General features: G+C 37.4%; 1 protein-coding gene across 1 annotated transcript in view; it reads left to right on the top strand.

Moving 5' to 3' along the window:
• Window positions 1-27,932, top strand: part of LRP1B (LDL receptor related protein 1B) — a 2,108,848-nt gene that overhangs the window by 2,053,412 nt on the left and 27,504 nt on the right. Inside the window, exons 85-87 of the mRNA XM_066345498.1 lie at window positions 11,725-11,899; window positions 16,757-16,861; window positions 17,726-17,839. Of these exons, the coding sequence (XP_066201595.1) occupies window positions 11,725-11,899; window positions 16,757-16,861; window positions 17,726-17,839 (394 nt within the window). The remainder of the gene's footprint in view (window positions 1-11,724; window positions 11,900-16,756; window positions 16,862-17,725; window positions 17,840-27,932) is intronic.

Below are 27,932 nucleotides of genomic sequence, written 5' to 3'. Positions count from 1 at the left end.
TCCTCTTTCTTCCCACAGCCAGTGGCTTGATGGGTTTAAGCATTTGCCCCAGGAGCTGAGGTTAACTTGATTGGTCTGAGCACATCAGCCTCATGTGCTAAAAATAGTTTGATTCATTCGAATATTGGCCCCAGTCAGGGTTGCTAGGTGAATCTGGGTCAGAGTGCATGTGGAAGTCTGTCTCTTTATCTTCCTTTCTCTCACTTAAAAAAAAAAGGTTTTTGGCCCTGGCTGGTTGGCTCAGTGGTAGAGTGTCGGCCTGGTGTGCAGGGGTCCCGGGGTTCGATTCCTGGCCAGGGCACACAGGAGAAGTGCCCATCTGCTTCTCCACCCCTCCCCCTCTCCTTCCTCTCTGTCTCTCTCTTCTCCATCCGCAGCCGAGGCTCCATTGGAGCAAAGATGGCCCGGGCGCTGGGGATGGCTCCTTGGCCTCTGCCCCAGGCGCTAGAGAGGCTCTGGTGGCGACAGAACGACACCCCAGAGGGGCAGAGCATCGCCCCCTGGTGGGCGTGCCGGGTGGATCCCGGTCGGGCGCATGCGGGAGTCTGTCTGACTGTCTCTCCCCATTTCTAGCTTCAGAAAAATACAAAAAAAAAAAAAAAAAAAGTTTTTAAAGTCACATGTTTCAAAATACAACTAGATGATTAATCAGAAGGTCAGCTAGCTAAATTTGAATTTTTATATCTTCATTACCACTTGAAGATTCATCATTAAATCTATGGTAGTAGTATGATATAATTTTCAATTTGATGAAATGATTTGCACTTTAATAGTTTGGAAACTGAAAAAAATCTATATTGTAATGATTTGAGGACAAGATTTCCTGATAATCAATTGATATAAGTAATCAACATAGCATCAGAAACAAACAAATTGATGTAGGTATGACCATGTAATGAATGGCACGTTATTTAACTGACTAGTCAATTATCATTTGAAGCCAAGTATTCAGGTTACATTCTTGATACATTCCAGACCATGAATAACTGAAATAAAACTGTAATACTTCAACTCCAGATTTTAATACTCCTTCAACTGGAAGGTAAAGTAGGCTTCTGGTATTTTTAAGAACCTCTTATGTAACTAAAACAAACATATAAATGGTTTGCCTGTAATTTTAGTGGGTTTCATTAAATATACACTCTAATCTTACTCTTCTGGAATTGGTCAAGCTGAATTCCAGATTGAGAAGGAAATATTGAGTTTTAGAGATGATGATATGGAATTAAACATTCTTTGAGAATCATTTAAAATTATATAGAGTAGAAATTTGTAGACTAATATAACTCTAGATTTCTAAGTTATTTTCATCACCAGCGGTTACAATTACATGATTTGTAAAACAATGTGATAATTATAACTATTAATATATGCTTCAGAAAGTTGGGCATTTCAGTTCAGATAATCTATAAGAAAAGTCCTTTGTAAATTTTAAAATCAAGTTCATTTTTTAATATTTTCATTTTAATAGATATTTTGAGTGTCATTTAAAATATATATTATATATTTTATGCAATATTTAATTTTGACAATAAAAATAAATTCATTAATTTTAGAGCATTCATGGATATAGTCTGAAATGCTTTTAAAAAATAATTTCTGAAATGACCCACAAGTTTAGACTGGAATACTACATTTAGTCACATGAAAGCAAGTAGATTAGACCACAGAAGGAAATAATTTCTTGAATGGGTTTAATTCCACTCATAGGTTAGACTGTTTCTATAAACTTCAACCTATCAGTTTAGTCTGATTCAATATAATGTCCCATTTCTGGGAATTCAGCAAGTTACAATTTTTATTCACGTGACAGCCTGGAGAATCTGGCAGTTGGTTTATTTGACCCAGTAGCTGTGTGTCTGTTTATGCAGGCACCGGATATCGTAAAACTGGCAAATTGCTTGTTTATGGTCAGAGAGGTAGCACGTATACACGCACACTTCATATGCTTACTCCCCTACCTAGTTTTCAGTTAGCTTCATCATATAAGCCATATGTAGCTGTCATCAGTAAGTCAGGTTGCTTACAAATCAAACTCAAATGATGAGCATGTTATAAATCATACTTTTTGTAGTTGATTGATTTAAAAATAGAGGAATACTCAATTCCAATCATTGTTCATAAGCAAAAATTGTATAGATTTCTATGTTCTTTGAAAAAGCATTGCTATGATGATTTTATGAGGTAATTTTTGACCAAAATTATTGATGCCATGATTTTTAATATGCATTTTGAAATAGAAGTCCATTATAAATTTCAATGCTGGTACTTTTAAAATCTCTTTCCATATATCTAACTCAAATCAAAATTTTAATTATTTGCAAAGAAAACTAGATAGAAGGTGATGGAGGACAATCTGACTTTGGGTGATGGGTATGCAACATAATTGAATGACAAGATAACCTAGACATGTTTTCTTTGAACATATGTACCCTGATTTATTGATGTCACCCCATTAAAATTAATAAAAATTTATTTATTAAAAAAATTAATTATTTGGCTTTCTGAATTTTATATATTTCTTATACCTAGATACTCAGAGATGGCACTGTTGACTCAGAATCAATGTTATTCCTTTAAATTTTATAGTTATTGCTATAGAAATATTTAAAATATATTTCTATTTTTAGTAATAAATTAGAAAATGCTCATGTTTTTAGACACACTTTCCTGATGAAAATTTATCAGCTCTAATCAAAGTTTTGCACACATTTCTTTCCCTAGTGAATATTTAATTAGCCCCTGGATTAAATATTTGCCTACTTTATTAAACTCAGTTATGAAATTGGAAGATAAATTTAGGTCTATACAATAAGTTTAATTATTAAAATACATTAAGTTGCACAAAACATTTGAGGAATGTTAAAAAGAATAAATTTTAATATTTCTTAAATGTTCTTCTATTTTCTTATATAATCCAAGGACAATAATCATAAAAATCTTGGATAACTTATCCAAAATGCTTTATCTCTTTTGCCTCATAAACAGTTCTAGATTAAAAACTGACTCTAGAGACAGAAGGGCCATAATCACTCTTCTTAATGTATTTAAGAATCTTTTAACTTTTTCAGAAAATTTCCTAAATAGATCTCAGGAAATGGTAACGATTCAGGCGTGTTTTAGTTTGTGATATCTATACCTATTAACGATTTCATTTATCTGTACGGACCCGAAGTTGATTCTGCCTAATAATGAGTAGCCACATGGATGGTTAAGTGTTTCCATCAGGAAAGAGAATTTAGTGCTATTACCAATATCAGTGGCTGGACAGGTAAATATTCAACTTGGCTTGGGGCGGGAGTTTGAGAATGACACAGGAAATATGAGATGAGATGTGGGAGTCCAGCTTGAGTTCCAAGGTTCCGGTTCTGCAGGTCGGGACCGCAGCAGGCAAGCTCTCCTGGGCCTGCTGCTCTTGCATCCAGGGCTCTCTAATGTTCTGACTGGCGGTAAGACCTCAGGTGTGTATGTAGTTGGGGCACATTCAGCGTTAGATACACATAAAAATAAAAGAGAATACCAAGGATAATCAAAATTACCTTCTAGATTTGTTTCCTGAACAAATATATGAATTATCAAAAAAAAAGAAACATAGAAGTTTATTGTCCTCAGTTAAGCTTAGCTGAGTTTGGATTTCAGATCTCTCACTTATTCTTGTGTGATCTTTGGCAAGTGGGTTAACCTCTTTGTGCTTCAGCTTAGTAAGCTATAAAATAATGATAATGCCGTATAATTTATGAGACTATAACAAACACATTTTCCTGGAGTATAGGAGATAGCTAAAAATGACTGTTTATCATCATCATAATCATTACTTCTACCATTTTACTCAAATCAGGCTTTATTCCCCCATGATGATAAATGGCATTATAGAGGATGGGTGAGTGAGGAGGAAACCGTGACGTATTCTTAGTCATGTTTCATACTGCGACCTCTGTTCAGGAATGATGGGAAAGTGTCTTGGAGAAATAAGTCAACTCATTCACATAAGATTACATCATTAGCCAGAAAAAAGACTGAATTCAACCTCTAAGTCCCTCATATTCTGAGCAAAGTTTCGGCGTTTTTTTCTTTTTCTTGTTATGTGACCCCGACATAAGTATTCAACAAAAGTTAATACTATTGTTGGGTCCCGAAATTTTTCTATATTTCATACCTACATAGAGGCAGCCAGAAACCTCCTTGAGGGAGGAATATTAGCAGAATTCATAGAACCTATTGCTCCTGGCACATGCAGTGAAGCCTGGACTGTGAGTTGCACTGAAACTGGAGTTGAGCTCCAGAATGTCTGGGATATGCACTGTGGAATGTATGTAGTCTTTGTGAAAGTAAGCCAGTCCTACTTTTAATTTATTGTTGTTTTTGTGTATGTGCAGTCCTAAATAATGAAGTGCTTGTTTAGTTTACTATTCTTAAAGCCAATTCACAAAACTTATTTTTGAATAGACTGGTCAAAATTCACTGAAGTAGAACAATTGATGTACATGCATGAAGTTGTATGATTAATTCTCCCTCCCACATGTTATCATTCTCTGTTGCTCAATAAAGAATCTCTAGGTTCTCCATTATCCTTACTGAGTAACATCAGCTCCTGTTTAGGTGGTCTTATTTTAGTTTGGTTTTCTTCTCTTTAAATAAATTTCACACATCCCTAACTAATAAAATATGAATGACCTGGTTGCAAATATGTTAATAGTTAAATATATTAACAATTACTTTTCAATGGAAAGAAATATTTGGGAAAAATGATAAATGCAGCTAGAGATTTTATAGACATCTGGCTTCCATGAATATTCATAAACCTGTCTGTATACTCATATATGAGTCAATTAAGATGCAGTCTATTAAGTTTCTGGTTGCTGGAAAAAGAATGATACAGAAAGAGAGGGAGTGAAAGAGAAACAGAGTGTGATGATGATCTCCCTTGAAAAATGCTTTATTTCTGTTGCAGAAAATAGCCATTGACTTATACTCCAGTTGCTATCTACCTCATTACCACATGGATACTCTGTAATTATATAACATTATTGTCCTTTAGATTACATGATTATTTATGTTCAGTGCTACTATGTATACATTTTTAGTGTAATTATCTTATAGAGGTTATAACCATTTTTATATTGTGAATAAAAGTGCTGTTATATAATTTAGTGGTAATCTCTGCTTTCTTAGCACAGATTAATTATATTTTATTGTTGCTCCTTTTTATCATATGCAGAGCATCTCAATTGTTATGCTGATCGGGGCAATAAAATGCTCAAAATTTATGAGGTGGAATATTCCTCACGAAGGAAGATTTTGTTGGTAGTAATATATAGAGGGTCTGGCCACACTGGATTGATTCAGATCAATTTTGGTTTTGTTTCTCTTCCTGCCTTAACCTTTTAATTGTGTCATCTACTCTCGAGTGCTGATGCTTTGTCCTCTATTTCTGGACTTCTCCCATTGCTCCCAGTATAGAATTAAGCACATGAACATCCCCAGGAAATAATCAGTTATACAGATCCACCATTTCTATGGTACTCTCAAGGTTAAATTACCCACGCTGCTCAAAATGAGATTCAACCACATTGTTCCACCAGCTTTCCTTTTTATAAATTTAGACTGTTCTTGCTGACTGTTTACTGGCCAGTTTGGCTGGACTCTTTTATCTTCAGCCTCTCAGTCTTCTCTTCTACATCCAATCCCTTTCCTATTCCAAATCTTCCAAAAAAATATCTCCTATCACCTGTTTTCTTCTAACCTGTTTTCTTTTAGTCTACCACTGTTTTAAAAAAAAACTTTTTTTTTTTGGTTCTAATAACTATTGAGTCAAATTAAAATTTTGAAGAAATTGACCCTGGATGGTTGGCTCAGTAGATAGAATGTCAATCTGGCGTGCGGATATCCTGGGATTGATCCCTGGTCAGTGCTCACATGTGAGTGACCATCTGCTTCTTTCCCTTCCTCTCCTCCTTATTTCCCTCTTACCCTCCCGCGCGCAGTGGCTCAATTGATTTGAGTGTCAGCACCAGACACTGAGTATAGCGTGGTTGATTTGAGCATTGATCCCGGACAGGGGTTGCTGAGTAGTTCCCAGTCAGGATGCATGTGGGAGTCTGTCTGTATATCTCCCTTACTCTCACTTAAAAAGGAAAAAGAAATTTTGAAGAAATAAAAGTTTGTTTGTGGGAGGGATGGCTATGTGTATGTGTATGTGTGTGTGTGTCCACGCACGCGGGTGTGCACATGCTTTACTGTGTGTGTGTGTTTGTGTCAGGAAAGAGAAGACAATCCTTTTGTTGCAAATACAGTGTTTACCAACCACCAATATCTCTAACTCTCTTTTTCTTAGGAATTAAGCATTTTATTTATTTATTTATTTATTTATTTATTTATTTATTTTGTATTTTTCTGAAGCTGGAAACGGGAGAGACAGTCAGACAGACTCCCGCATGCGCCCAACCGGGATCCACCTGGCACGCCCACCAGGGGGTGACGCTCTGCCCACCAGGGGGCGATGCTCTGCCCCTCCGGGGCGTCGCTTTGTTGCGACCAGAGCCACTCTAGCGCCTGGGGCAGAGGCCAAGGAGCCATCCCCAGCGCGCGGGCCATCTTTGCTCCAATGGAGCCTCTGCTGCGGGAGGAAAAGAGAGAGACAGAGAGGAAGGAGAGGGGGAGGGGTGGAGAAGCAGATGGGCGCTTCTCCTGTGTGCCCTGGCAGGGAATCGAACCCGGGACTTCTGCACGCCGGGCTGACGCTCTACCACTGAGCCAACTGACCAGGGCCAGGAATTAAGCATTTTTATATTGATTAGCTTATTGCTTCATTACAAGTAACATTTCACTTGGTTAAATGTAAAATACAATTAAAAAGGCATGAGGCTATGAAACTTCTGCAGAGGAAAGTTAATACAAATAACTGATACAATGATAAATAAGTCAATAAATATATCTATATATTTTGTCTGTCTTATAGGAAGATTACTTTCAAAATGGTTAAAGCGTTACTAATGCTTAAATTGGTAAATTTTCTGTGGTAACTTTAGCAGTGCTCTTCAGTAAGATAAGTGTTCTTCCAGTGACCGCTCAGCCTGTCTATTCATCTTAGGGTTTATTAGGTCAAGACAGAATCCTACGAGCAAAGTGAACAATTGCATACCAAAGATGCCATCTCATATACTTTCACTCTTCATATTTTGCTAGATTTCTGCTGGATTGAGGTGTGTTAATGGATTTTTTTTTTTTTTAGTTAGCTAAATAGCTGAAGAGAAATTAGAATTTAAATAGGTGTGCAGTAAGTATTTAAGGGATAGAGAAATGTGAAACATTAAAATGTCACATATATTTTAAAGGTTTTACATAGATGCTTATAATTGAAAGTGGATTATCACTGAGAAGAAAATAAGAGAGAAATCAGCTTGCATTCCTACAATTTACTATACATTTCTATTATGATATTGAGACAGTTGCAGAGAACAGGGATGTTTGTTCAATCACCCAATTTAAAAATAACACCATCAGATGTTTCAAAGTCTTTCCTGGGCTTGCACATAGTATATGTCATGATCAAACTTTAAACAACAGAGAGAACACTTGAAAGAATTATTCGCCTTCTAACTTACAAGTATCTAATGCTTAGGTGGTAGCTTAAATATCAGATGCTAAAGTTCCCTATAGTAAATTGTGCTTTTCCCTGTGTTCAGGAATCTTGGAGCTGGAATTGAGTATATAGAGAAGCCTTTAAGAAAGGAAGGAACAAAAAAAGAAGGAAGGGAGGAAGTAAGGGAGGGACGGAGGAAGAAGGAAGGGAATGTAGAATATAATTCCAAGTTCTGGGGACGGGGACTCAAATCTAACAGTGGTACTGAAGACAATCGAACCAAACTTCTCTAAGCTCTACATCTCAAACCCGACAGTAGGAGATGGAAAATATTCATAGAAAAACATTGGGAAGCAATGCTGTGAGGACAGGAACACAATGAGCAACTCTCCTTCCCTGAACTTCAGGTTAGCATAGTGATAAACATGTAAACTAAGAAAAATAAAATGTCTTCCATTTGCAAATCTATAGAGAAAGGGTTCTAAGCCTCAAAGAGTTTCCTCATTTTTTTTTAAGGGAAAAATGGTATGGCTTAGCAGCATGCAATTTAGAATTATTTGCTAAAGTGTATATTCTAATATGTACTGATTTCACCATTTTATTTCAAGCATACATTCAACACTCATTAGATTCCATGTTTATGCTATAAGAGCAATCAAGTACACTAAATAAAGTGCAACTGACATACAATGAAAAAATATTGAAAACATTAAAGAGTGGATAATTTTCTTTAAACCATAAATAGCAGACCATGAATTTCTTTTATAAATAGTGTCTGTGAAGAAATAAACTGTTATATCTAGAATATGAACCAGATTTCAAAATATTCTAATTGTAGATGATTGGCCATTGGGTTAAAAAAAACTTTTTATTGCAGCATAATATATGTAGAAAAGTTTATAATGACAAGTATACAATTCAGTAAATTATCATCAGGTTTACAAACCAATGTAACCAACATTCAGTTCAAGACTAAAAATTATTGGTACCCCAGATAGTCCCTGGTATTCCCCATCACTATCTTTTTTCTTCTTCCCAATTATATCTCTGTTTTTGATTTCTAAAACTACAGATTAGTTTTGCTTTTTGAACTTTATATAAATAAAGAAATATATTATGTTTATGTCTAATTTTATTTCTCAATATGACTTTTGTGTGACTCATTCAGGTTATATTTTTATCTATTATCTATCTATCTATCTATTATCTATCTATCATCTATCTATCTATCTATCTATCATCTATCATCTATCTATAATCTATCTTTATATCTATATATTATCTATATATGAGTGAACCACAGTTTATCCATTCTTCTTGTGATGACCATCTAGATTATTTTCAGTTTTTGGCTATTTCAAAAATAGTTGATGTGCATATTATTACTAGCTTTTGTGCATGTGTATACTTTTGGATAAATATATTAGGAGTAGAAATGCTAGGTCATAAAATGTGGGCATGTTAAATTTTATAAATACTGTTAATCGTTTTCCACATTGGTTGAACCAATTTATATTCCCATGAGTGTTATATGATAATTTTTATTATTTGTGATCAATTTGGTGAGTGTGCCATGGTATTTTTTTGAGGTGTTAACTTTTATTTACTTAATTACTTACTAGTTGTGTATAGTCTAACATCTTTTTAAGTTTTGTCTAAAACAAATTTAATGTATACATGAACATTACTTATAATATAATTAGTAAATTGTAGATAAAATGTTAACTTTGTTCTCTACCACTCTAGGTGTATGCAAACTATTCCATGCTACATTGTGGTCAATCATCAGCCCTCAGAATATTAACCCCATTTTCTCTAGTTTCTCCAACATTTTCAGCAGTGTGGTTTAAAAAGCAAAGTGGTTCCAGATTTTAGATTTAAAGTTACATTTAATTCTGTTCACAAAGTTAGTCAGGAAATAATTGATTTTTAGTTAAATTCAAGTGATTTACAACTGTCAGACAGGGTAGTGCCTCTGCTAATCAGTAACATTATCTCCAGATCATCATTTCTTATACTCTGTAGTTCCCAAAATCTAGTTCTCCTATTAGCCCCCAGAGGAATCATCTGGGCCCCATTTCAAAGTTATGAATTAATATCTAGAGGTTGTTAATGATCGGTGACAGGAAAAGGCACTGAAATTTGCATTTGCAAATAAACTCCCTACATGATTCCGATGAAATACTACTATGTAAACCTCTGAATTAGAACATAATATAAAGATCCTACAAAGATACATCAGCCAGCTTCTGTGTTCAATCAGACATCTGAACCAGGACCCAAAACTGAACTGTAAAGCAACTGTGGGCAATGTTGAGTGCACCTTCTGCATAAGAGGGCTCCAGCAACCTAAGATTAGTAGAAAGTTGTTTTTTAGAGATTTCTGCATTGCATAGGAGATGATAATAGATGATCATCGAGGTTGTTGCTAACATGTTCTTCGGAAATAAAAACAAGAATGTGTTTTGTGTACAGATACTAACAGACTGAACTTTCAAAACTCAAATTTTTTTACTTTAGAATTTACTACTTTTGGCCCTGGCCACTTGGCTCCATGAATAGAGCATCAACCCAGTGTGCAGATGTCTCCGGTTTGATCCCCGGTCAGGGCACACAGGAGAAGTAACATCTACTTCTCTTCCACTCCCTCTCTCCCTTCGCTCTCTCTTCTCCTCTTGCAGCCAGCAGCCCGATTAGTACTAGTGTCGGCCCTGGGTGCTGAAGAAAGCTCAGCTGATTTGAGCATCGGTCCCATCAAGGGGTTGCCGGGTGGATCCTGGTTGGGATGCCTCGCCCGAGTCTCCCCGTCCTCTCACTTAAAAAAGTGTCTTACTTTTATTAAGTATAACCAAAACCCATATAAAATAAACTCAAGCATTGAATATAAAATGGGTACTTGGTATAATGCAACAGAGAGCATGAGATTACATGAAATAAATTTCTATAAATGTGAAATAAGTCTGTCAATAAATTTAATTTGTCTTTTATTAAAAGACTAAATAAATATATAAATATGAGAATAGTAAATTATTTTTCAATTTACTTCATCCACTATAATTGTCTTTCAGCAGGTTGAAGTTTATAAATTGTGGTTTTTATTTTAGCTAATCTCACTTAACAATGCTGCACAGTTAGATGGCTAACAGGAAATTGCTGCTTCTAAACACTAAGTCTGGGATTGATCTAATCATTTATTTTGCCTAAGGTTATATGTATTAGGAATTTCAATATTTTGAATGTGGTAAATTATAATATATTCCTAAGTAGACATACATGTAGTCAAAAGGTTAAGACTAAATGTTTAATTACAGAGTTAATGTGGTTACTATATTAAATGGTATTTATTTTTATTGCTCACATTCAAGAGGTATAGAAATACATATTTAAGGAAGTCTTCCTTTGCTGTTGAGAGTGTGATCTGTATTACTCAGTAAGAAACCCCTTTCAAAACAAAAGGCTCAGCGCCAGGGACGTTTTCCCTCTGACTAAAGGGAAGGTTAGGCTCTCACCTAGGAGGGGGAGGATAGTCTCAATTTGTATTCCATTTTCCACCCGGGGTGGATCAGTGACTTTCCCAGTCCACTTTCCCTGTGGAGTTTCATCAGAGGCACACCTCTAGGTTGCACACCTGCCCACGTATTTGAAAATTCTTGAAGCTGTGTTGGCACATGTAGCGAGGAGCCTCTTTCCATCACACCAAGGCCCAGTGCAGAGACGGGAACCCCCACTCACCATCCAGCACCCCGTGCTCTGGTAGAAAAGAGGCACAGCTAAAGAAATCGCGAGCATTTCTGCTCATTTCAGAATAATAGTAATGTTTCTCACCAGAAGGAAAATAAAGGGACCTTGCTAATTTAAATGCTAAAATTCAGAAACTAAAGAGGTAGTAAGTTAGCATCCTATCAACATTATCCATCTCCTCATCACCAGATGAGATGATACTCTACTCAGGCAAAAAGAGACATCAAATCAATGGCATTATTAGAGGAGTCTAATTACATGTAATTACAAACTGGTTTTGTAAATTAATCTACTTATTGATTGACCATCTTTAAATAGTAAATAAAATGGAAACACTTATTGTGATTGAAGAAAAATATCTTCTCATGTAATTTCATTTTTCTGTTGTTCATTCTTCCTAGATGTGTGTTACCACTACTGTGTGAACTCTGAATCCTGTACCATTGGGAGTGACGGCAGTGTTGACTGTGTCTGTCCAACACGCTATGAAGGACCGAGATGTGAGCTTGACAAATGTGTACGGTGCCATGGAGGGCAGTGCATTATAAATAAAAACAGTGATGATATATCTTGCAAGTAAGTGGGCATCTAGTTTAATTTATAAAAGCATTTGAACCCAAAAGGATTTAGCAGTCCAACCAAAAACTGTGAAAACAATATAAATTATTTATATTTTAAAATATGAATTTTTTTGGGGGGAGGGGGGCTAGAGATAAAGTTCAGTTCATTAAATTAAATCCAAACTTCCTCAATGCCTACATCTGAGAATGTGAGAATTTACCATATAATGATATTATCAGATCATTCCCTACATAGAATATTTCTAATAGTAAAAAAAAAAAGTGAAATACAACATACATTCAGAAAGCTATATGTAATATTCCTAAATTAGAATAGCTCAGGCTTTTAATTATATCTTTATTATTTTCAACAGTGTGTATTTACTTTTTTGTTGTTACAAAATGACTTTGGGGGAGAGGCAAAGGACCTGTCTAATGGACGCCAACTCTTTTTTTTTTAAATTTGACTTTGAACATTATAGTTAAAAATAAGGAAAAAGAATAATGTTTCCCAGAAAGCAACTAAAGCAAAAATGTTCAAGTTACACTTTGGTTACATTGTCTCTTGCCCTTCGGCTTTAATGTCAAGTGAGCAGAAACAGATCGTAGCAGCCAAAGGGTAATGTTGTTCAGTTTCTATCATGAAACAAGTTTATGAGGTTAGAGATCAGTCCTCGTTCCAAACTTCTTTCAATAACCTTTTAAACGAATGACTTATAAAGGACTGGACTCTTCTCACTTGTCTTGCTGAGAGCACAATAAAGAGGCCCCTGAGATGGAAAAGCATTGTGTGCAGTGTTGGGGCCCCGCTGCTGCAACAGCTGTGTGAGGGCGCCAGTCCAGTCGGGGCGCTCTGCCAAACAAGGCCCTATGAAATGTTAGTACCTATAACATTTATTTATTTCTTCTTTTTTATTTACTTGCATTTAGAATTTACTCTAAATATGATCTGTATTATCATCATGAATGACATTTACTCAAACTCTCTAATTGGCGGTTCCTTTGAAAGTACATTTTTTTAAATAAAGTAATTACAAATATGACTCATTAAAAATATGTGTCTACGACAAGTCCATAAAAGCAAATTGCATTTCCATATAAACTACCAAAAGTGTGTTTACTTATTAAGCTCCTCAGCTCTTTGTGATAAAACTTAGCGTGACAGAACTTTGTTTCAGTTAGTGAGCACACTCTGCATTCCTCTTCGTGTCCAGTGTGCCATGTGGGAATGTGCTGCAGAAGCTTCTTCAGGACCTCATTTCATTCACGCAAGGAATCAGGCACCGTCGTCTAAGGCAGCCTGTGAGCCACAGTTTCCAACCTAATTTACCTTAGAACAGGGGTCGCCAAACTACGGCCCGCGGGCCACATGCGGCCTCCTGAGGCCATTTATCCGGCCCCCGCGGCACTTCTGGAAGGGCACCTCTTTCATTGGTGGTCAGTGAGAGGAGCATAGTTCCCATTGAAATATTGGTCAGTTTGTTGATTTAAATTTACTTGTTCTTTATTTTAAATATTGTATTTGTTCCCGTTTTGTTTTTTTACTTTAAAATAAGATATGTGCAGTGTGCATAGGAATTTGTTCATAGTTTTTTTTTTATAGTCCGGCCCTCCAACGGTCTGAGAGACAGTGAACTGGCCCCCTGTGTAAAAAGTTTGGGGACCCCTGCCTTAGAAAGTGCAGGCAGAAGCCCACATTCCGTTTCTGTTACATGGGAAGTTCCACGTGAGGAAGGGAGGGCTCTTAGGGCCATCAGTGGGGCTTGCTGTACAGAGAATGCTGGCTTTGCCAACCTCAAACACCAGAGCCTTATAATATGCACAGGCTATTGAGGATCAGCATTAGAGTTCTGACTCTTAAAAGATCTTTTTGGAACAATACATGTAAAAACAGATAAATGATAGTTGCTAACAATGAGTAGATAATGGAAGTTTAAAAAGTAGGAGTATAATTCTTGATTTATCAGACAGTCTTTATCAAGCACAGTGAGAAAGGAACTAATTGAATATTTTGTCTCTTCATTAATCTAAGTAAATATTTATGAAGAAAGACTTGATCATAATTTTCAATAGCTTAAATAATGCCTGTCTGATGTTGATTATTATGGGAATTTTTTTGTGTACTAGATAACTATTAATTAACTTTTAGAAGGTGATATATCACAAACTTTGTGTGTGTGTTACATATGCCTTTAAGAAACAAAATAATGATAAAGACTTGCATTAAAATATAAATTGTACTCTCATATATTATAATGATTTGGATAATTTGTATTTTGCTTTTGAAATACCTACGAATTTATTTTTTCAGTTTATTTTTAATTTGTGGGGTTTGTTTTTTTCTTTTGTATTTTTCTGAAGCTGGAAACGGGGAGGCAGTCAGACAGACTTCCTCATGCGCCCGACCGGGATCCACCCGGCACGCCCACCAGGGGGCGATGCTCTGCCCATCTGGGGCATTGCTCTGTTGCGACCAGAGCCAGTCTAGCGCCTGGGGCAGAGGCCACAGAGCCATCCTCAGCGCCGGGGCAAACTTTTGCTCCAATGGAGCCTTGGCTGTGGGAGGGGAAGAGAGAGACAGAGAGGAAGGAGAGGGGGAGGGGTGGAGAAGCAGATGGGTGCCTCTCCTGTGTGCCCTGGCTGTGAATCGAACCCGGGACCTTCTCACGCCAGGCCAATGCTCTACCACTGAGCCAACCGGCCAAGGCCTTTAATTCGTTTTTGAGGTGACACTGGTTAGCATACTTACATAGATTTCAGGTGCTCAATTTTACAATACACATCTGTGCACTGTGCACAAAGCCTTTGGGAGAAAAAGGCAACATTTTTTATTACTCTTTGAAGCAGAAATTTAAAAGGAATTAATAAATATAATTTTTTTAAGCTGATATCTGGTATATAGTTATCTTTCAAGGGGGAAGCCCTTTAATGTTTAGTAAGTTAATTTTTCTCTTTGATAGAACAAGAAAGTAAGTTTCTGGTCTTTGATTCTTAAGGCTAGACATGGAGGGCACAGAAAAGTCTCCCCAGTCCACTCACATTCAGATACCAATGCTACTAAGTGGACACTTGACCTCCTTGCATTTGTATGTAGATGCCTCTGTGGGTTATAGAAGTTGTGATATTCTCTGTTAAATCTCGGAAACTTTAAACCACCGCCTCTCCCCCCACGTTTGGCTGCACTTTCACAAATCTCCATTTCACACCTACTACACAGTGCACTCATTGCTTCTGTTCATCTTGAAAAAAACGTGATATTAAAATACAGGTTCTTTTTATTTAAGTGAGAGGAGGGAGATAGAGAGACAGACTCCCACATGTGCTCCGACAGGCCCCTGGCAACCCCCATCTGGGGTTGGTGCTCAGGCCAACTGAGCCATCTTCAGCCCCCGGGGGTTATGCTCAAACCAATGGAGCCCCTGGCTGTCGGAGGGGGAGAGAGAGAGAAGGGGGAGAAGGAGGGAAAGAGAAACAGATGGTTGCTTCCCATGTATACCCTGACCAGGGATCAAACCCAGGACTTCTGCATGTCGGACCAACACTATCTACTGAGCCAACTGGCCAGGTCCAAATTCAGGTTTTTTAAAATATCTCTAAATTAGGCACCTGGAAAAGTTATTAAAAGTTTAGTCCATTTCTAACAGCCTTACCACCCATATGAGGTCACATAAATATGCACAAAATAAATGAACTATAGGATTGCCAACCAATTATTTTAAACATATAGCCTATCATTGGGAAACACTCTTTGATGGATGCACTGTAATAGATGCATCCTGGAAAGAATCAAAATGATCAATCAATAATATCACAGTCTAATTCCTTTGTCAAGGTTATGTCCAGATTTATTGTGATACCATTGATTGCTTCATAGCACCTAGTACTAACATGATCTCATAATCAAAATATCAGCAGGATATGTTATAATGCTTATTTGATCCAAGGCTTACATGATTTTATTACCATACTTCTTATAGAAGAGGTTCCTTGATAATTTGAAATTTTGATGCATTTTTCTGTTTCCCCAACAATTTTTAATGTCCAGTCTTATAGTATTTATTTTTTATTTAAAAATATAACATGGCAATAAGAAATTTATGTTTTTCTTAATATTGTTATGCTTGTTTTACCCCTATAGCAATAGTCATACTTTTTATCCTTATCCCAGACATGTAATTACTTGCATATTGAGATCATTTCTATAAACATTCTATATAAGTCTACTTCATTACTTTCTTGTTATAGTTCATATTTTTCTTATAACATTATTATTTAGTTATGCAATAAACTGCTCCATAAGTATTTTTTTTGTTGTTATTAGAATAAAAGGTTTAACATTAAGTATAATACGCATTCAAAGACAAGCTATAGGATACATGTGATGACAGGCTAATCCTATACTTTCTTACAAAATATAAAGTCTGAACTCATAATAATTATTTGGACCACATTTTTCAGGGTAGAAGGTATAGCCAAGGCATTTGCTTCCAGAGTATTTGATCATGTGATCTATAATTCAGAATGATAAACAGCAAATTCTATGAAAAGAGAGTCAACTATTGATGCTCATGTCTCCCTTAAGTGTAAGTGATAAATATGAGAGTATATTTTTCATACATATATCTAGCTATATTAAATTTTTATATTAAGAAAATGGCTTGAAAATTTGAAAATTACCAAAAGCAAAATTTTATGTCATTATTCTGTTAAAAAATATTTGCCTTCAACAAGTCTGCCTTTCTGAGAACTTAGTTTTAGCCAGCCACTGCATTACTCCTCTATAATGAATATTCTCATCTGCAGGGAGTTTGCACCAGCTTTAAGCAATAATGATGCCTGTAACAGTGAGATTTTATTTTCTTTGTTGCTGCAGCTGCACTAATGGAAAGATTGCCTCTAGCTGTCAGTTATGTGATGGCTACTGTTACAATGGTGGTACGTGCCAGCTGGACCCGGAGACAAATGTTCCTGTGTGTCTGTGAGTATTTTACAGCTTCATGGGCCTTTAATAATATGACTCTGTTTGTACATGGAATCTCTACTATATTGTTCTCCTTTTGTGAGGAGGGTAATACATTTTAAAGAAATGTTTCATGTACATCTTTGATAAGGTATTATTCCTCGTTGACTTATGTGCTACAGAATACCTCCCTTAATCAATTTTTTTGTGACTTCATACTGAGAATTCATTTAATTCTAGCCTCATACAGATTTCAGCCATTCATGGAGATATGAACTTGAAAGTGTTGGGGGAAATTGTTCTAATTTTAATGACATTATTCAGATATATGAAACCCAGACATAATCATATTTACAAATACTTTGGAACTTAAGGCCATTTTTTTCAAAAGAATTTGATGTTTATTTTCAAGTCTGGAATGCTATTTGATGTTTGTACCAAATTTAAGAGTGTTGTATTATGCAAACATATTAAGCTTTGCTTCTTGGAAATAGCTGAACTTGAATCTGGGTTTCTAAATATTTGAAACATATAAGAGATTCTCTGCTTTGAGAGAATCTGGACTTCAATGTTTTCTCTCAAATACCTAATTGTCCAGAATGGACAACTTGAAATATAGTTATTCAACTTATATGTTCTTTATTTTGATTTTTCTTTTGTCCCTCATTCACCAGAGGATGATGCCCACATATGATTCATGTCTATGTTCTGTGCCCCACCTCTTCAGAGTAGCATATCATGAGTGTGTATGAGAGAGAAGTGAACTTACCTGAGAAATTTTTTATTCATATATTACTATCTCTTGTATGAAATAAATTTGAAACACATTGACAAAAAAAATTCAAATGCTTTATATAGCTGTATTTTACTGAAATTCTGCAGATGCTCTATGGGGTTTAAAAGTCAGCGCTGTGACCAGAAAGAGAACCCTTGTGATCACTACTGTCAGAATGAGGGGATTTGCACTTTAACTGCGTTTAATGAGCCGAGATGCAAGTAGGTTTAACCTTCCACTTACTACTTTGTTTCGTGTGACATCATTTCAGGCCACAGTTCATTGGCTTAAATCATGAACATCCACATGCATTTCGCAGTGTATACTTAAACTCGGGGATCATCTGCGTCGTACACACTTAACCTTTGTTTTACTCACCGACAATTATATGCACCAGAGTCAGCTAGAAAGTCGAGAAATGTAATGGAGAGATGAAAAATTAATGGAAGTGTCTAATAAAAATACATTGGTTAGAGTAGTGCTTTTAATTAGAGAATTGTATAACAGGTGTTTTAGACTCTATAACTATATATTCTATTTGCAATGGTAGTTTTTATTTAGTAACTGATTTTCACTTCAAGTATTGATGAAATAATACATTATTTTGTTTCCCAAAATTTTGCTGGATATGGTCTTACTTTAATCAATGACCTTTTACAGAAAAAAAAAAAAAAAAAGAAGTGCATGCTAAGCATTCCATAAATTTTATTTCTGAATAATTTAAATCATTCTTTCTCAGTTTTGTTTTTACATAACAAACTCATTTTCTATGAGAAATTTCAGGGACCATCTTTGGGGAAACTATCAACACTCGTTACAGTGCAAGTTATTTTTTAATCTTTTATTTTGAGCTTTGGAGATGGATCATACCTTACATTCTCAATACCCAGTGTTGTAAGCAGAAACCCTGATAGGTACCTGGTAATAACTCCATGATGATGTCTCAGAGTACTTAATAATAGGTTTAAAGCACAATTGTATTAAAATTCAGATGTAAAAATCAGAACTCTGCAGTTTTAATCATAATGGATCTATTTTTTTATTCTAGAAAGTGTGATTCTTCAGACAATAGAAAAAATATGGGAAGTGATTAAAATAATTGCATAGAGAAAATTCATGGTTTTTTTCCTGGAAGATATTTGAATATGTTAAGCTGATGTTTTTCCATAAAGTACATTCAGCCATAAATACCACTTTAAATTTTAGTCTGTGAAATAAGTATAAAATATGTCAGGTAATTGATTCACTTCTCATTTCATACTCAGGTTTAGTACCTTGTGCAACTGGAGACAGAAAGATGACGCTTCTTTAGTCTTACCTTTGTCCTGCCTCTACCCTAAATTTCTCCAGGTTTTCAGCAATTATTATAAGGCCCTGTAAGTGTGCTAAATCCTAGACAAGATGAATGAAATTAAACTGTCAATGTCAAAAAACTCACTAATTAGAGGGGCTAGAAATTTATATGCAACTAATTTACCTATAATACTGTAGGTGTGAACACAGTGCAGACCTAACAGGGCAAGTGATTCGTTCAAAATGGGAGGAAGAGTAGCAATAAACTATCAACCTGTTTCTTAGTATAGTAGTCCATAGTATATTCACATTCTGTAAGAACCAGAACTTCAGAAGTCTGCCTTTGACTTGTTCAAACTAGGCCCTTTTAGATAGCAAAAGTACTGCTAATATTCTGTTGTCTTATTTAGTCATCAAAAAATATTTATTGAACATTTGCTACATACCAGATAACATCCTAGGCACTGAAGGATATATCAGTGATCAAAACAGATAAATATTTTACTTGTGTAGCTTAAATTTTAATATCTATTATTGGAGGAATATAGGAAATGCTTTTTAAAAATGGTTTTCTGTATAATTCATATTATTTTTTAAGGACAGAAGTAAAGAAAAGCAAGTTTTTAAGGTCATTTGTATTATCTGAAAAGAGAGAACCAGGTCACTGTAACTCCAATATTACATTTCTTCTGAAATCCTATTAATTTAGGCACTTACTGTTTTGAAAATGGCAATATGGCAAAATCCAAGGACATTTCTTATAGTAGCATATATATAGTATACATTGCTTCTTGCCCAGAGCAAGCAGAATTCTTAATGTGGTCAGAGCAAGAGTCCTGTTTGTTTGTAGGTTTCACTTCTTCATTTCAAGCAAAAGCTAAAAATAACTTGCTGTGAGTTTTTTTCTAACCTATATATTTTTTTAATTTGTTAAGATTTATATGGGAATATAAATGGCAATCTGTCTCTTTCATTTACTTGGGAGGAGGAAATGGTTTTCCACAAAATTATTTCTTTTCTCTGACCATCCCTTTGCTCATGTGTGTGTTTGTATTTTTCATACTACTCTGTGATATTTTACAACTAAAATTGACCTCTCACCATGTGTGACCTTTGGACATGAAACGTATTTTTATGAAATTGGCCTGGGAATGCTGCTGAGTCCACTCCTTTAAAATTATATAATGTTTTTCTCTGTCAAATTATACATTTCTTCAAAAAAGAGGTTATGTCTTATTTATCTATTTTGTTCCAACAGGCAGCTTGTATTCTGCATGTAAGACATTCTTAATTGATGTTGCCAGAAACTGTTTTGGTGCCGTATTGTCCGGTGAGATCTGACAGCCGATGAGATGTGTTCTTCTTCCTATCATCACTGTAATACCAGATCTCATTTTTTAAATCATTTTCAAAACTGCAAGTCAGAAAAAAACAGAAAAGTGATTGATTTTATTAGAATGTTTTATTCTCTTTCTCATCTTTATAATTCCTTCTAAAACTACCACAAAGTGTTTCCCAAGTGTTCTAAAATTCAGGTAACACATCTCTCTAAAAAAATAACTAAATAGACTTCACTTACTGCCATAACTTATTTGGGAAACTTCATTTAATTTATTGTTTATCTCTTTTCCTTGCCTTTTGTTTGTTTGTTAACTTTACTGTGGAATTCCATTAAAAAATGGATAGGAAATAGGAGGAAAGTAAGGTATAGCCTCTGCCCTCAGGGCCTCTGAGTATATCCAAGGAAGAAAGGTAAGCAAGAAGGAATACGGCAGGGTTCTCGGGATCTGAGTGGTGTGGGACAGATGTGCTTGGGAAGGACTATTGGACCGGGAGATAATTCCATGAAGCATTGAATGCTTAGCTGGCAATTTGAAATTTATTTGTAATCAGTAGGGGAACACTGATAAATTTAAAATATGAAGTATTATGGCCCTGGCCGGTTTGCTCAGCGGTAGAGCGTTGGCCTGGCGTGTGGGGGACCCGGGTTCGATTCCCAGCCAGGGCACATAGGAGAAGCGCCCATTTGCTTCTCCACCCCCCTCTCCTTCCTCTCTGTCTCTCTCTTCCCCTCCCGCAGCCAAGGCTCCATTGGAGCAAAGATGGCCCGGGTGCTGGGGATGGCTCCTTGGCCTCTGCCCCAGGCGCTAGAGTGGCTCTGGTCACGGCAGAGCGACGCCCCGAGGGGCAGAGCATCACCCCCTGGTGGGCAGAGCGTCGCCCCAGTGGGCGTGCCGGGTGGATCCCAGTCGGGTGCATGCGGGAGTCTGTCTGACTGTCTCTTCCCGTTTCCAGCTTCAGAAAAATACAAAAAAAAAAAAATGAAGTATTATAACCAAATTAATGTTTCAGAAAGGTCTGAATAACATGATGCTCTGCTGGAACAAAAAGTCATAAGTCTGAAAAAATAAATTTTAAAACAAACCCAATGTACAATGTAAAAAATAAGTTTTTTTATTTAAAAAATGGCTCTTTAAAAGTTGTTTGCTGGGAACAGCACACAAATAATAGTCAAGAAATAGAGGACATTATATGTTGGGATTTGTTTAGTTTTTCTTTTCACCTTTATTGTCACCGTACTGTTCAAATGCTAATACCATCTACTTCTTAAGATTGTTTTGAGGATTAAGAAATGTACTATATTGCCTGACCTGTGTGGAAGGAAGAGGGCTCGGAGCCACCAAGTGTGAAATAACAAATGGCTTTATTGAGTACAGAGTGCGCATCCCGCCCGGTGAGTTTCCCTGGCCCCGAAGAAAGAAAGATGGAGAAGATAGAGGCCAGGGAAGTCGCAAGGATTAAACCACGTGGGAGATATTTAAAGGGTTCCTCTAGGGAAGTCGAGCTAATATGACATGGTGAAATCTCACTGGCTGGCAGATGGTCACTTTTTCCCAAAGGGCTCCTGCGAAGCTTCTTTTGGCACACTTGGTTGTGGGCGGTCCTAGCCAAAGTTCACAGGTCTGGGTTCCCCACGTGACTATCCCACATTATCCACCGACCTTACATTCTGACCTTTTGTGTTAAATAGAAAAAGGGCGCCATTTATTCATCTGGCTACTTCCTGCTGATTAGGGGCGTCGTGGGGAGGGGGAGATCAGAAGGTGGTGGCTTTGAGGGGTGTCAGGAGGAACATCTCTGTGGCCATGAGTTGAGAAACTTTGCAGATGCGGTCCTGTAAGGATTTTTAAAAAAGGAGTAATAGGGGGATTTGCAGGGTCCAGCCCTTTGGTAAGCTGGAGATGGATGGAGTCCAGTGGTTTTGACTGCCAGTGGTCCTGTAAGGAGGCAAGCTTGAGGCAAAACTGCATGTCAGGAGTGGCGTAAAAAGGGGAAGGGAGGGGGTCCCATCCATTCCCATAATCGAGACCTGTGAGGGAACTAGAGGTCCAGAGTGTGATGGCAAAACAGAGAAGGTAGCCCCCGTGTCCACAAGAAATGAGATGGACTTACCCACTCGTTGCAGCACACCCTGGGTTCTCCGAGTCCAGGCTGTGTCCTAGGAGTTTGAGCAATGTGCCCACCTGGCTGGATTGGCCTTCCCATTTGGGCAGCTTGTCCTCTACGTAGAGGAGCTGAGGAAAAACCTGTTACCCAAAGGGGCAATCACTCCGCCAGTGACTGGGCTGTTTGCAGTCAGGGCAGGGCTCAGTGGGCAGCCGCAGGCAGGGCCCCTGCCAGGACCAATGATCCTGCTTGCCACACTTAAAGCAAACTACTGGTAGGGTTTCTCTTTGTGGCTTGGATTTGAATCGGGCACTTCCTGTGCCTTGCCTCTGTTGTTCTACTGGCCTCAAGGTTGCCACAAGAGCCTGGGTTTGGAGCAGTACATTCTGCTGCATGCAGGCCTGGAGAACAGCCTTGGCCTGTTTCTACTAGTTGGGACCATTAAAAACTTTAAATGCTGTGTTCACAGGTTCCAGATGGGGTTTGGGGGTTGAGAATAAAAGAAAAAGGGCTCATGCAGAACCCGGCACCCAGATTCCACAGGAAACACTGGAGCCAAAGGCAGGACAGGGCCAGAACTTCCTGCAAGAAAATTGGGATTGGACATCCTGAAAACCAGTGTAAGAGCCAATGCCAGGCTGAGAATGGCCTGATGGAGGAGGAGTTTAAGAACACAGTGGAGAAGGGAGGGGCTCCTGACCAGCAGGGGAGGATAAAAAGAGTGGTAGTGGTGAATGAGAAACAGGTTTTTGTGAAGGGAGTGGAGGGGGCTCTCAGAGGGAAGAGACCCAAGCACAAAAGAGGTCCACAGAGGAACTAGAGAGAAGTCCCGAGAGAGGGGCAGCGACCCCGGGGGTCAGACAGGAGGGAGAGAGGGTTGGGAGTCCACGAAGAAGGAAAGATCAAGAGTGGAGGTTTTAGGTGAGGTTACTCTGGCCAGAAAAAGGCTTGTGTGGTGGAACAGGTGGCACAGAGATTAAGGACGGGTGCGTGAATAACTAGAAGCCGTGCATGTAAGAGATCTCCAATCAGTTCCCAGCTTTTTTGGCGATAGTTAAATTGGTGAGGGTGTTAAAACCGAAAGTCCCTTCAGGAGGCTAATTCAGTGGGTTCTGTGGCCTGGCCACAGCGGAGAAGAAGAACAGTTTCTTCTTCTTTAGGGAGGGAGATTCCTGTGCCCCCATGACTGCCCTCAGTCCTCAGAGTGGTCAGATTTGAGTAACAGCATCCTAAAACTCAAGGTCTGGCTACAGAAGGAAAAGGTAAAGTGGATATGCTTGGGACGTCTCCGCAAGCACACTCACTCGGAATTTAAAGGACTTCCCTGACGGAGCTATGGTTTTGGACATGGAGTGTCGGAGGAAAGAACACAAGGGTGGCTGGAGGCAGGGGACTTACTGCACCGTGCGCCGAAGTGGGTGGAAGTTCGGAGATCTTGGTTCTCTCTTGGAGGGGATGAGGAAGAGGAGCGGTCCTTGAGGACTTCAACTCCTCCCGGGTTTTCGGCACCAAAATGTAAGGTATTTTTCCCTGCCAAGAAGGAAGGAAGAGGGCTCGGAGCCACCAAGTGTGGAATAACAAAAGGCTTTATTGAGTACAGAGTGCGCATCCTGCCCGGCGAGGTTCCCTGGCCCCGAAGAAAGAAAGATGGAGGAGATGGAGGCCAGGGAAGTCACAAGGATTTAACTGCGTGGGAGATATTTAAAGGGTTCCTCTAGGGAAGTCGAGCTAATATGCTATGGTGAAATCTCACTGGCTGGCAGACGGTCACTTTTTTCCAAAGGGTTCCTGCGAAACTTCTTTTGGCACGCTTGGTTGTGGGCCGTCCTAGCCAAAATTTTCAGGTCTGGGTTCCCCACGTGACCATCCCCAATTATTCACCAACCTTACACTGTGCTGGCACAGTGGATAAAGTGTTGATCTGGAATGCTGAGGTTGCCAGTTTGAAACCCTGGGTTTGCCTGGTCAAGGCACATATGGGAGTTGATGCTTCCTGCTCCTCCCCACCTTCTCTCTTTCTCCCTCCTCTCTAAAATAAATAAGTAAAATCTTTAAAAAAAGAAATGTAATATATTTAAGGAACATAGAGTATTGTCTTTAACATGGTAAATATTAAAAAAAGTAAGCTATTAAAACCCTGTCATAGACCTAACATAAAATGCTTAGTACCTGGTATGTCTGGGATTTTGAGAAAAAAATGTATACATATATTTAAAAATTTTGTTAATGAAAACAAAACAAAATATAGCATAAATAAAAGACTAGTAGTACAATGATAGTGATTATAATAGTTACTGGGAAGAGAGCTACAATAAGTAAAGCCCAGCTCAAGTCCTGTGAGGGAGCACACAGAAAGAAAGGGCTATGCTACCCTGGAAAACACACGTAGAAATGAGCTTATCAACACTGCCAACGTAGGGTTTTAAAATGCAGAAGGATGCAAGGTGAATATGTAAGTCCCAAAGGGACATTCTTAAGAGAGTGACCTGGATTAGGCCTTTTGTTATTTTCCTTGGTTTTGTGATTATTTCAATCTAATTATTTTATTGAATGTTCAGCATTATTTTCTAAACCCTTAGGATGAGAAACACAAGAAAATGTGCAGATACTAGAGAAGCTTTGTTGCAACTTTTGGGAAAATAATGAATTCTGTTTCTGTCACAAATGTTAAAAGAGTAAGAATTATTTTCCTATATTACAACAGTTAATTATGGCCTCGGCTTCTCAAAATGTTGGCCTTGGAGAAAGGAGACCAAGCAGCTCGATTTTCCCTGGTCCAGCTGTCAGGCTGAACTGCACTCCTGCTTGTGAGCCAGTGACATTGTCGCCTCATAGGGAATATTTGTGAAGAGCCCAACAAACTGGGCCTGAGTGATTTCACGCAGATCATGACTTTTCAGCAAGGTTATTGAGCAATGCAACTTCAGCAGCCTGTGTTGTCCACATTTCAAGAGTCAGGTCATTTCTTGCCCTTTATTTGTTTTCTTCCCCTTGACATATTTTCAAAGCACAAATTATGAGATGTGCATCTCTTCTTGAGCAGTAAAGGCCAAGAAAAACTGTCACATCGATATCTGTCTTGTATGATCCTAGGTAACAAGTTGTAGCTTGCTCTCGCTTTAACCATGCTAGTCATGCCATGGGGAGAGCTCAGAATACAGATATCACATTTTCCTGTCCAAGTTTAAAGTCCAGTTTTTGCTTTGACAGTACAAGCAATGTTGCCTAATGAAGAACAGTTATTATGTATTTTTATATCGGGCAGCTATTATTATGAAGCTTTGATATATTCACATATTTTCTCTTGATTTTGGGACATCTTCTTGACCTTTAAGCAGTAAATCAGGATAACCAAAGGAACCAAACACAATATAACTATGTATTTTTTTCATTGGTGTAATTGTCATTTTTTTAACATACTAAATCTTCTCCCCTCCATTAAACTGCTTTCCCATATTGTACTGCTGTAAAACAACCACATGATTCAGATGTTTTTTACAACAAAGGTTTATTTCTTTCTCATATTTTGAGTCAAGGACAAATCAAGAAATCTAGATCACTCAACTGGTTTCCATGGTGAAGGACCCACCACACAACTACCTTTAGAATTTTTGTCATGGAAAGAACACAAGAATTTCTTAATTGGCTACTGCCTGGAAAAAGAACTGAAGTATATACAATTTACATCATTTTAAGAAATAAAATTTTTACATGCTCAAGCTGCTAGAATGTAATCATCTATATAATTTTATAAAGAGAGCATAAATGAATAAATAGAAGTGGGAGGGAGGGAGGGCAGACAGGAGGGATGGAGGGAGGAAAGGAAGGAAGGAAGGAAGGAAGGAAGGAAGGAAGGAAGGAAGGAAGGAAGGAAGGAAGGAAGGAAGGAAGGGAGGGAGGGAGGGAGGGAGGGAGGGAGGGAGGGAGGGAGGGAAGGAGGGAGGGAAGGAAGAAAAAAATTGCTTGTTACTGTAGTTCTTACATATAAAGTGCTTTAAATAATGGATCAGTGTTTCTTTTCTGAGAAATGCTTAATTGCTAACTAGCTGAAATCATGTTCCTATGAATGGTATTATATTTTCTTCATAGAATAGGGCCTGACACATGTATAGGGCGTTCCTATATTTGTATGTGTATCTGTATGTGTTCAACCATGCTTCCCTTATGCCTTCATGAATTCATTAATTTATTATGTCAAACAACCAACCTTGATAAACCAAACATACACATTAACCATGTGCCAGATACTGTTGAAGAAATGAGGAAATATAAACATGACAAATAATCTCTACACAAATTGCAATCTAAGAGTCATAAGAAAATGTGTATTTAGATATTTATGAATGCACATATAAATATAAGAATAGAATGCACTATATTTATGATTGTATATTAAGAAAGTGCATAAAGATATTTATAACTGCCCCCAAATTACAGTTTTCTTCATAAAGTAAAATACTAAGGTGATATTTTATAGAATTTTTGATTTGTTGATACATTTGTCTCTAATTCTTGAGTCAGTTTTTAGACCACTGTCTATATCAGGGGTCCCCAAACTATGGCCCGCGGGTCACATGTGGCCCCCTGAGGCCATTTATCCGGCCCCCACTGCACACCCGGAAGGGGCACCTCTTTCATTGGTGGTCAGTGAGAGGAGCATAGTTCCCATTGAAATACTGGTCAGTTTGTTGATTTAAATTTACTTGTTCTCTATTTTAAATATTATATTCGTTCCCATTTTGTTTTTTTACTTTAAAATAAGATATGTGTAGTGTGCATAGGGATTTGTTCATAGTTTTTTTATAGTCCGGCCCTCCAACGGTCTGAGGGACAGTGAACTGGCCCCCTGTGTAAAAAGTTTGGGGACCCCTGGTCTATATAAACCTTCTCAACTTGAGTCAGAAAAATAGTCTTATACTTAGATTAGAAAAGAAATGTGCATTATTGGGCTTCTTTGTCATAAGGCTTCATTCAGATGTTTCTATCTTCAAAGTGTTCCTGTACATTTTAAACAAATCTGGTGAGCATTTTATGACTACTTAATATTTATGTGAGATAGACAATGTGTTAGTTAATGTATACTGAAGCTTCACTTTAGCAAATCATACTTAATCACATTTACTCTTTTTGATTGTATATTTCTAACCAATTAAATTTTTTTTAAATCTTTGAAAGTGCTGGTTTTCAATTTTGAGAGAGGCTGAATGATAGCTAGTAACTGATTGGGAAATTGATATGGGTACTAATACAAGGTCACTTTATAAAGTATAAGCATTTTTTTAAGAAAGCTTTGGTTTTATCTTTGGGCGGACACACAGAAATCTGGTAACAGAAACAAAGGCTATGATAAAATGCTAGATAGGAGCTGGCCACTTATCTGTCAGAATCATTTTTCAATAACTTAGGCTATCAATTAAAGTTGCTATCATCAATATATCAGCACATAATATTAAACTGCAGCTGCATATGCCAGACATCCCTATCATAATATGTTTTATATTTCACTACCCTTCACCATGGAAGCCCTAAGAATTAGGAAAGGCTATCAAGTCCTTTATTGTTTACTCCTATTTT

Source organism: Saccopteryx leptura, chromosome 7 (genome assembly GCF_036850995.1).
Source record: "Saccopteryx leptura isolate mSacLep1 chromosome 7, mSacLep1_pri_phased_curated, whole genome shotgun sequence".
NCBI lineage: Eukaryota > Metazoa > Chordata > Mammalia > Chiroptera > Emballonuridae > Saccopteryx > Saccopteryx leptura.
This window is presented reverse-complemented; position numbering and strand designations above follow the sequence as displayed.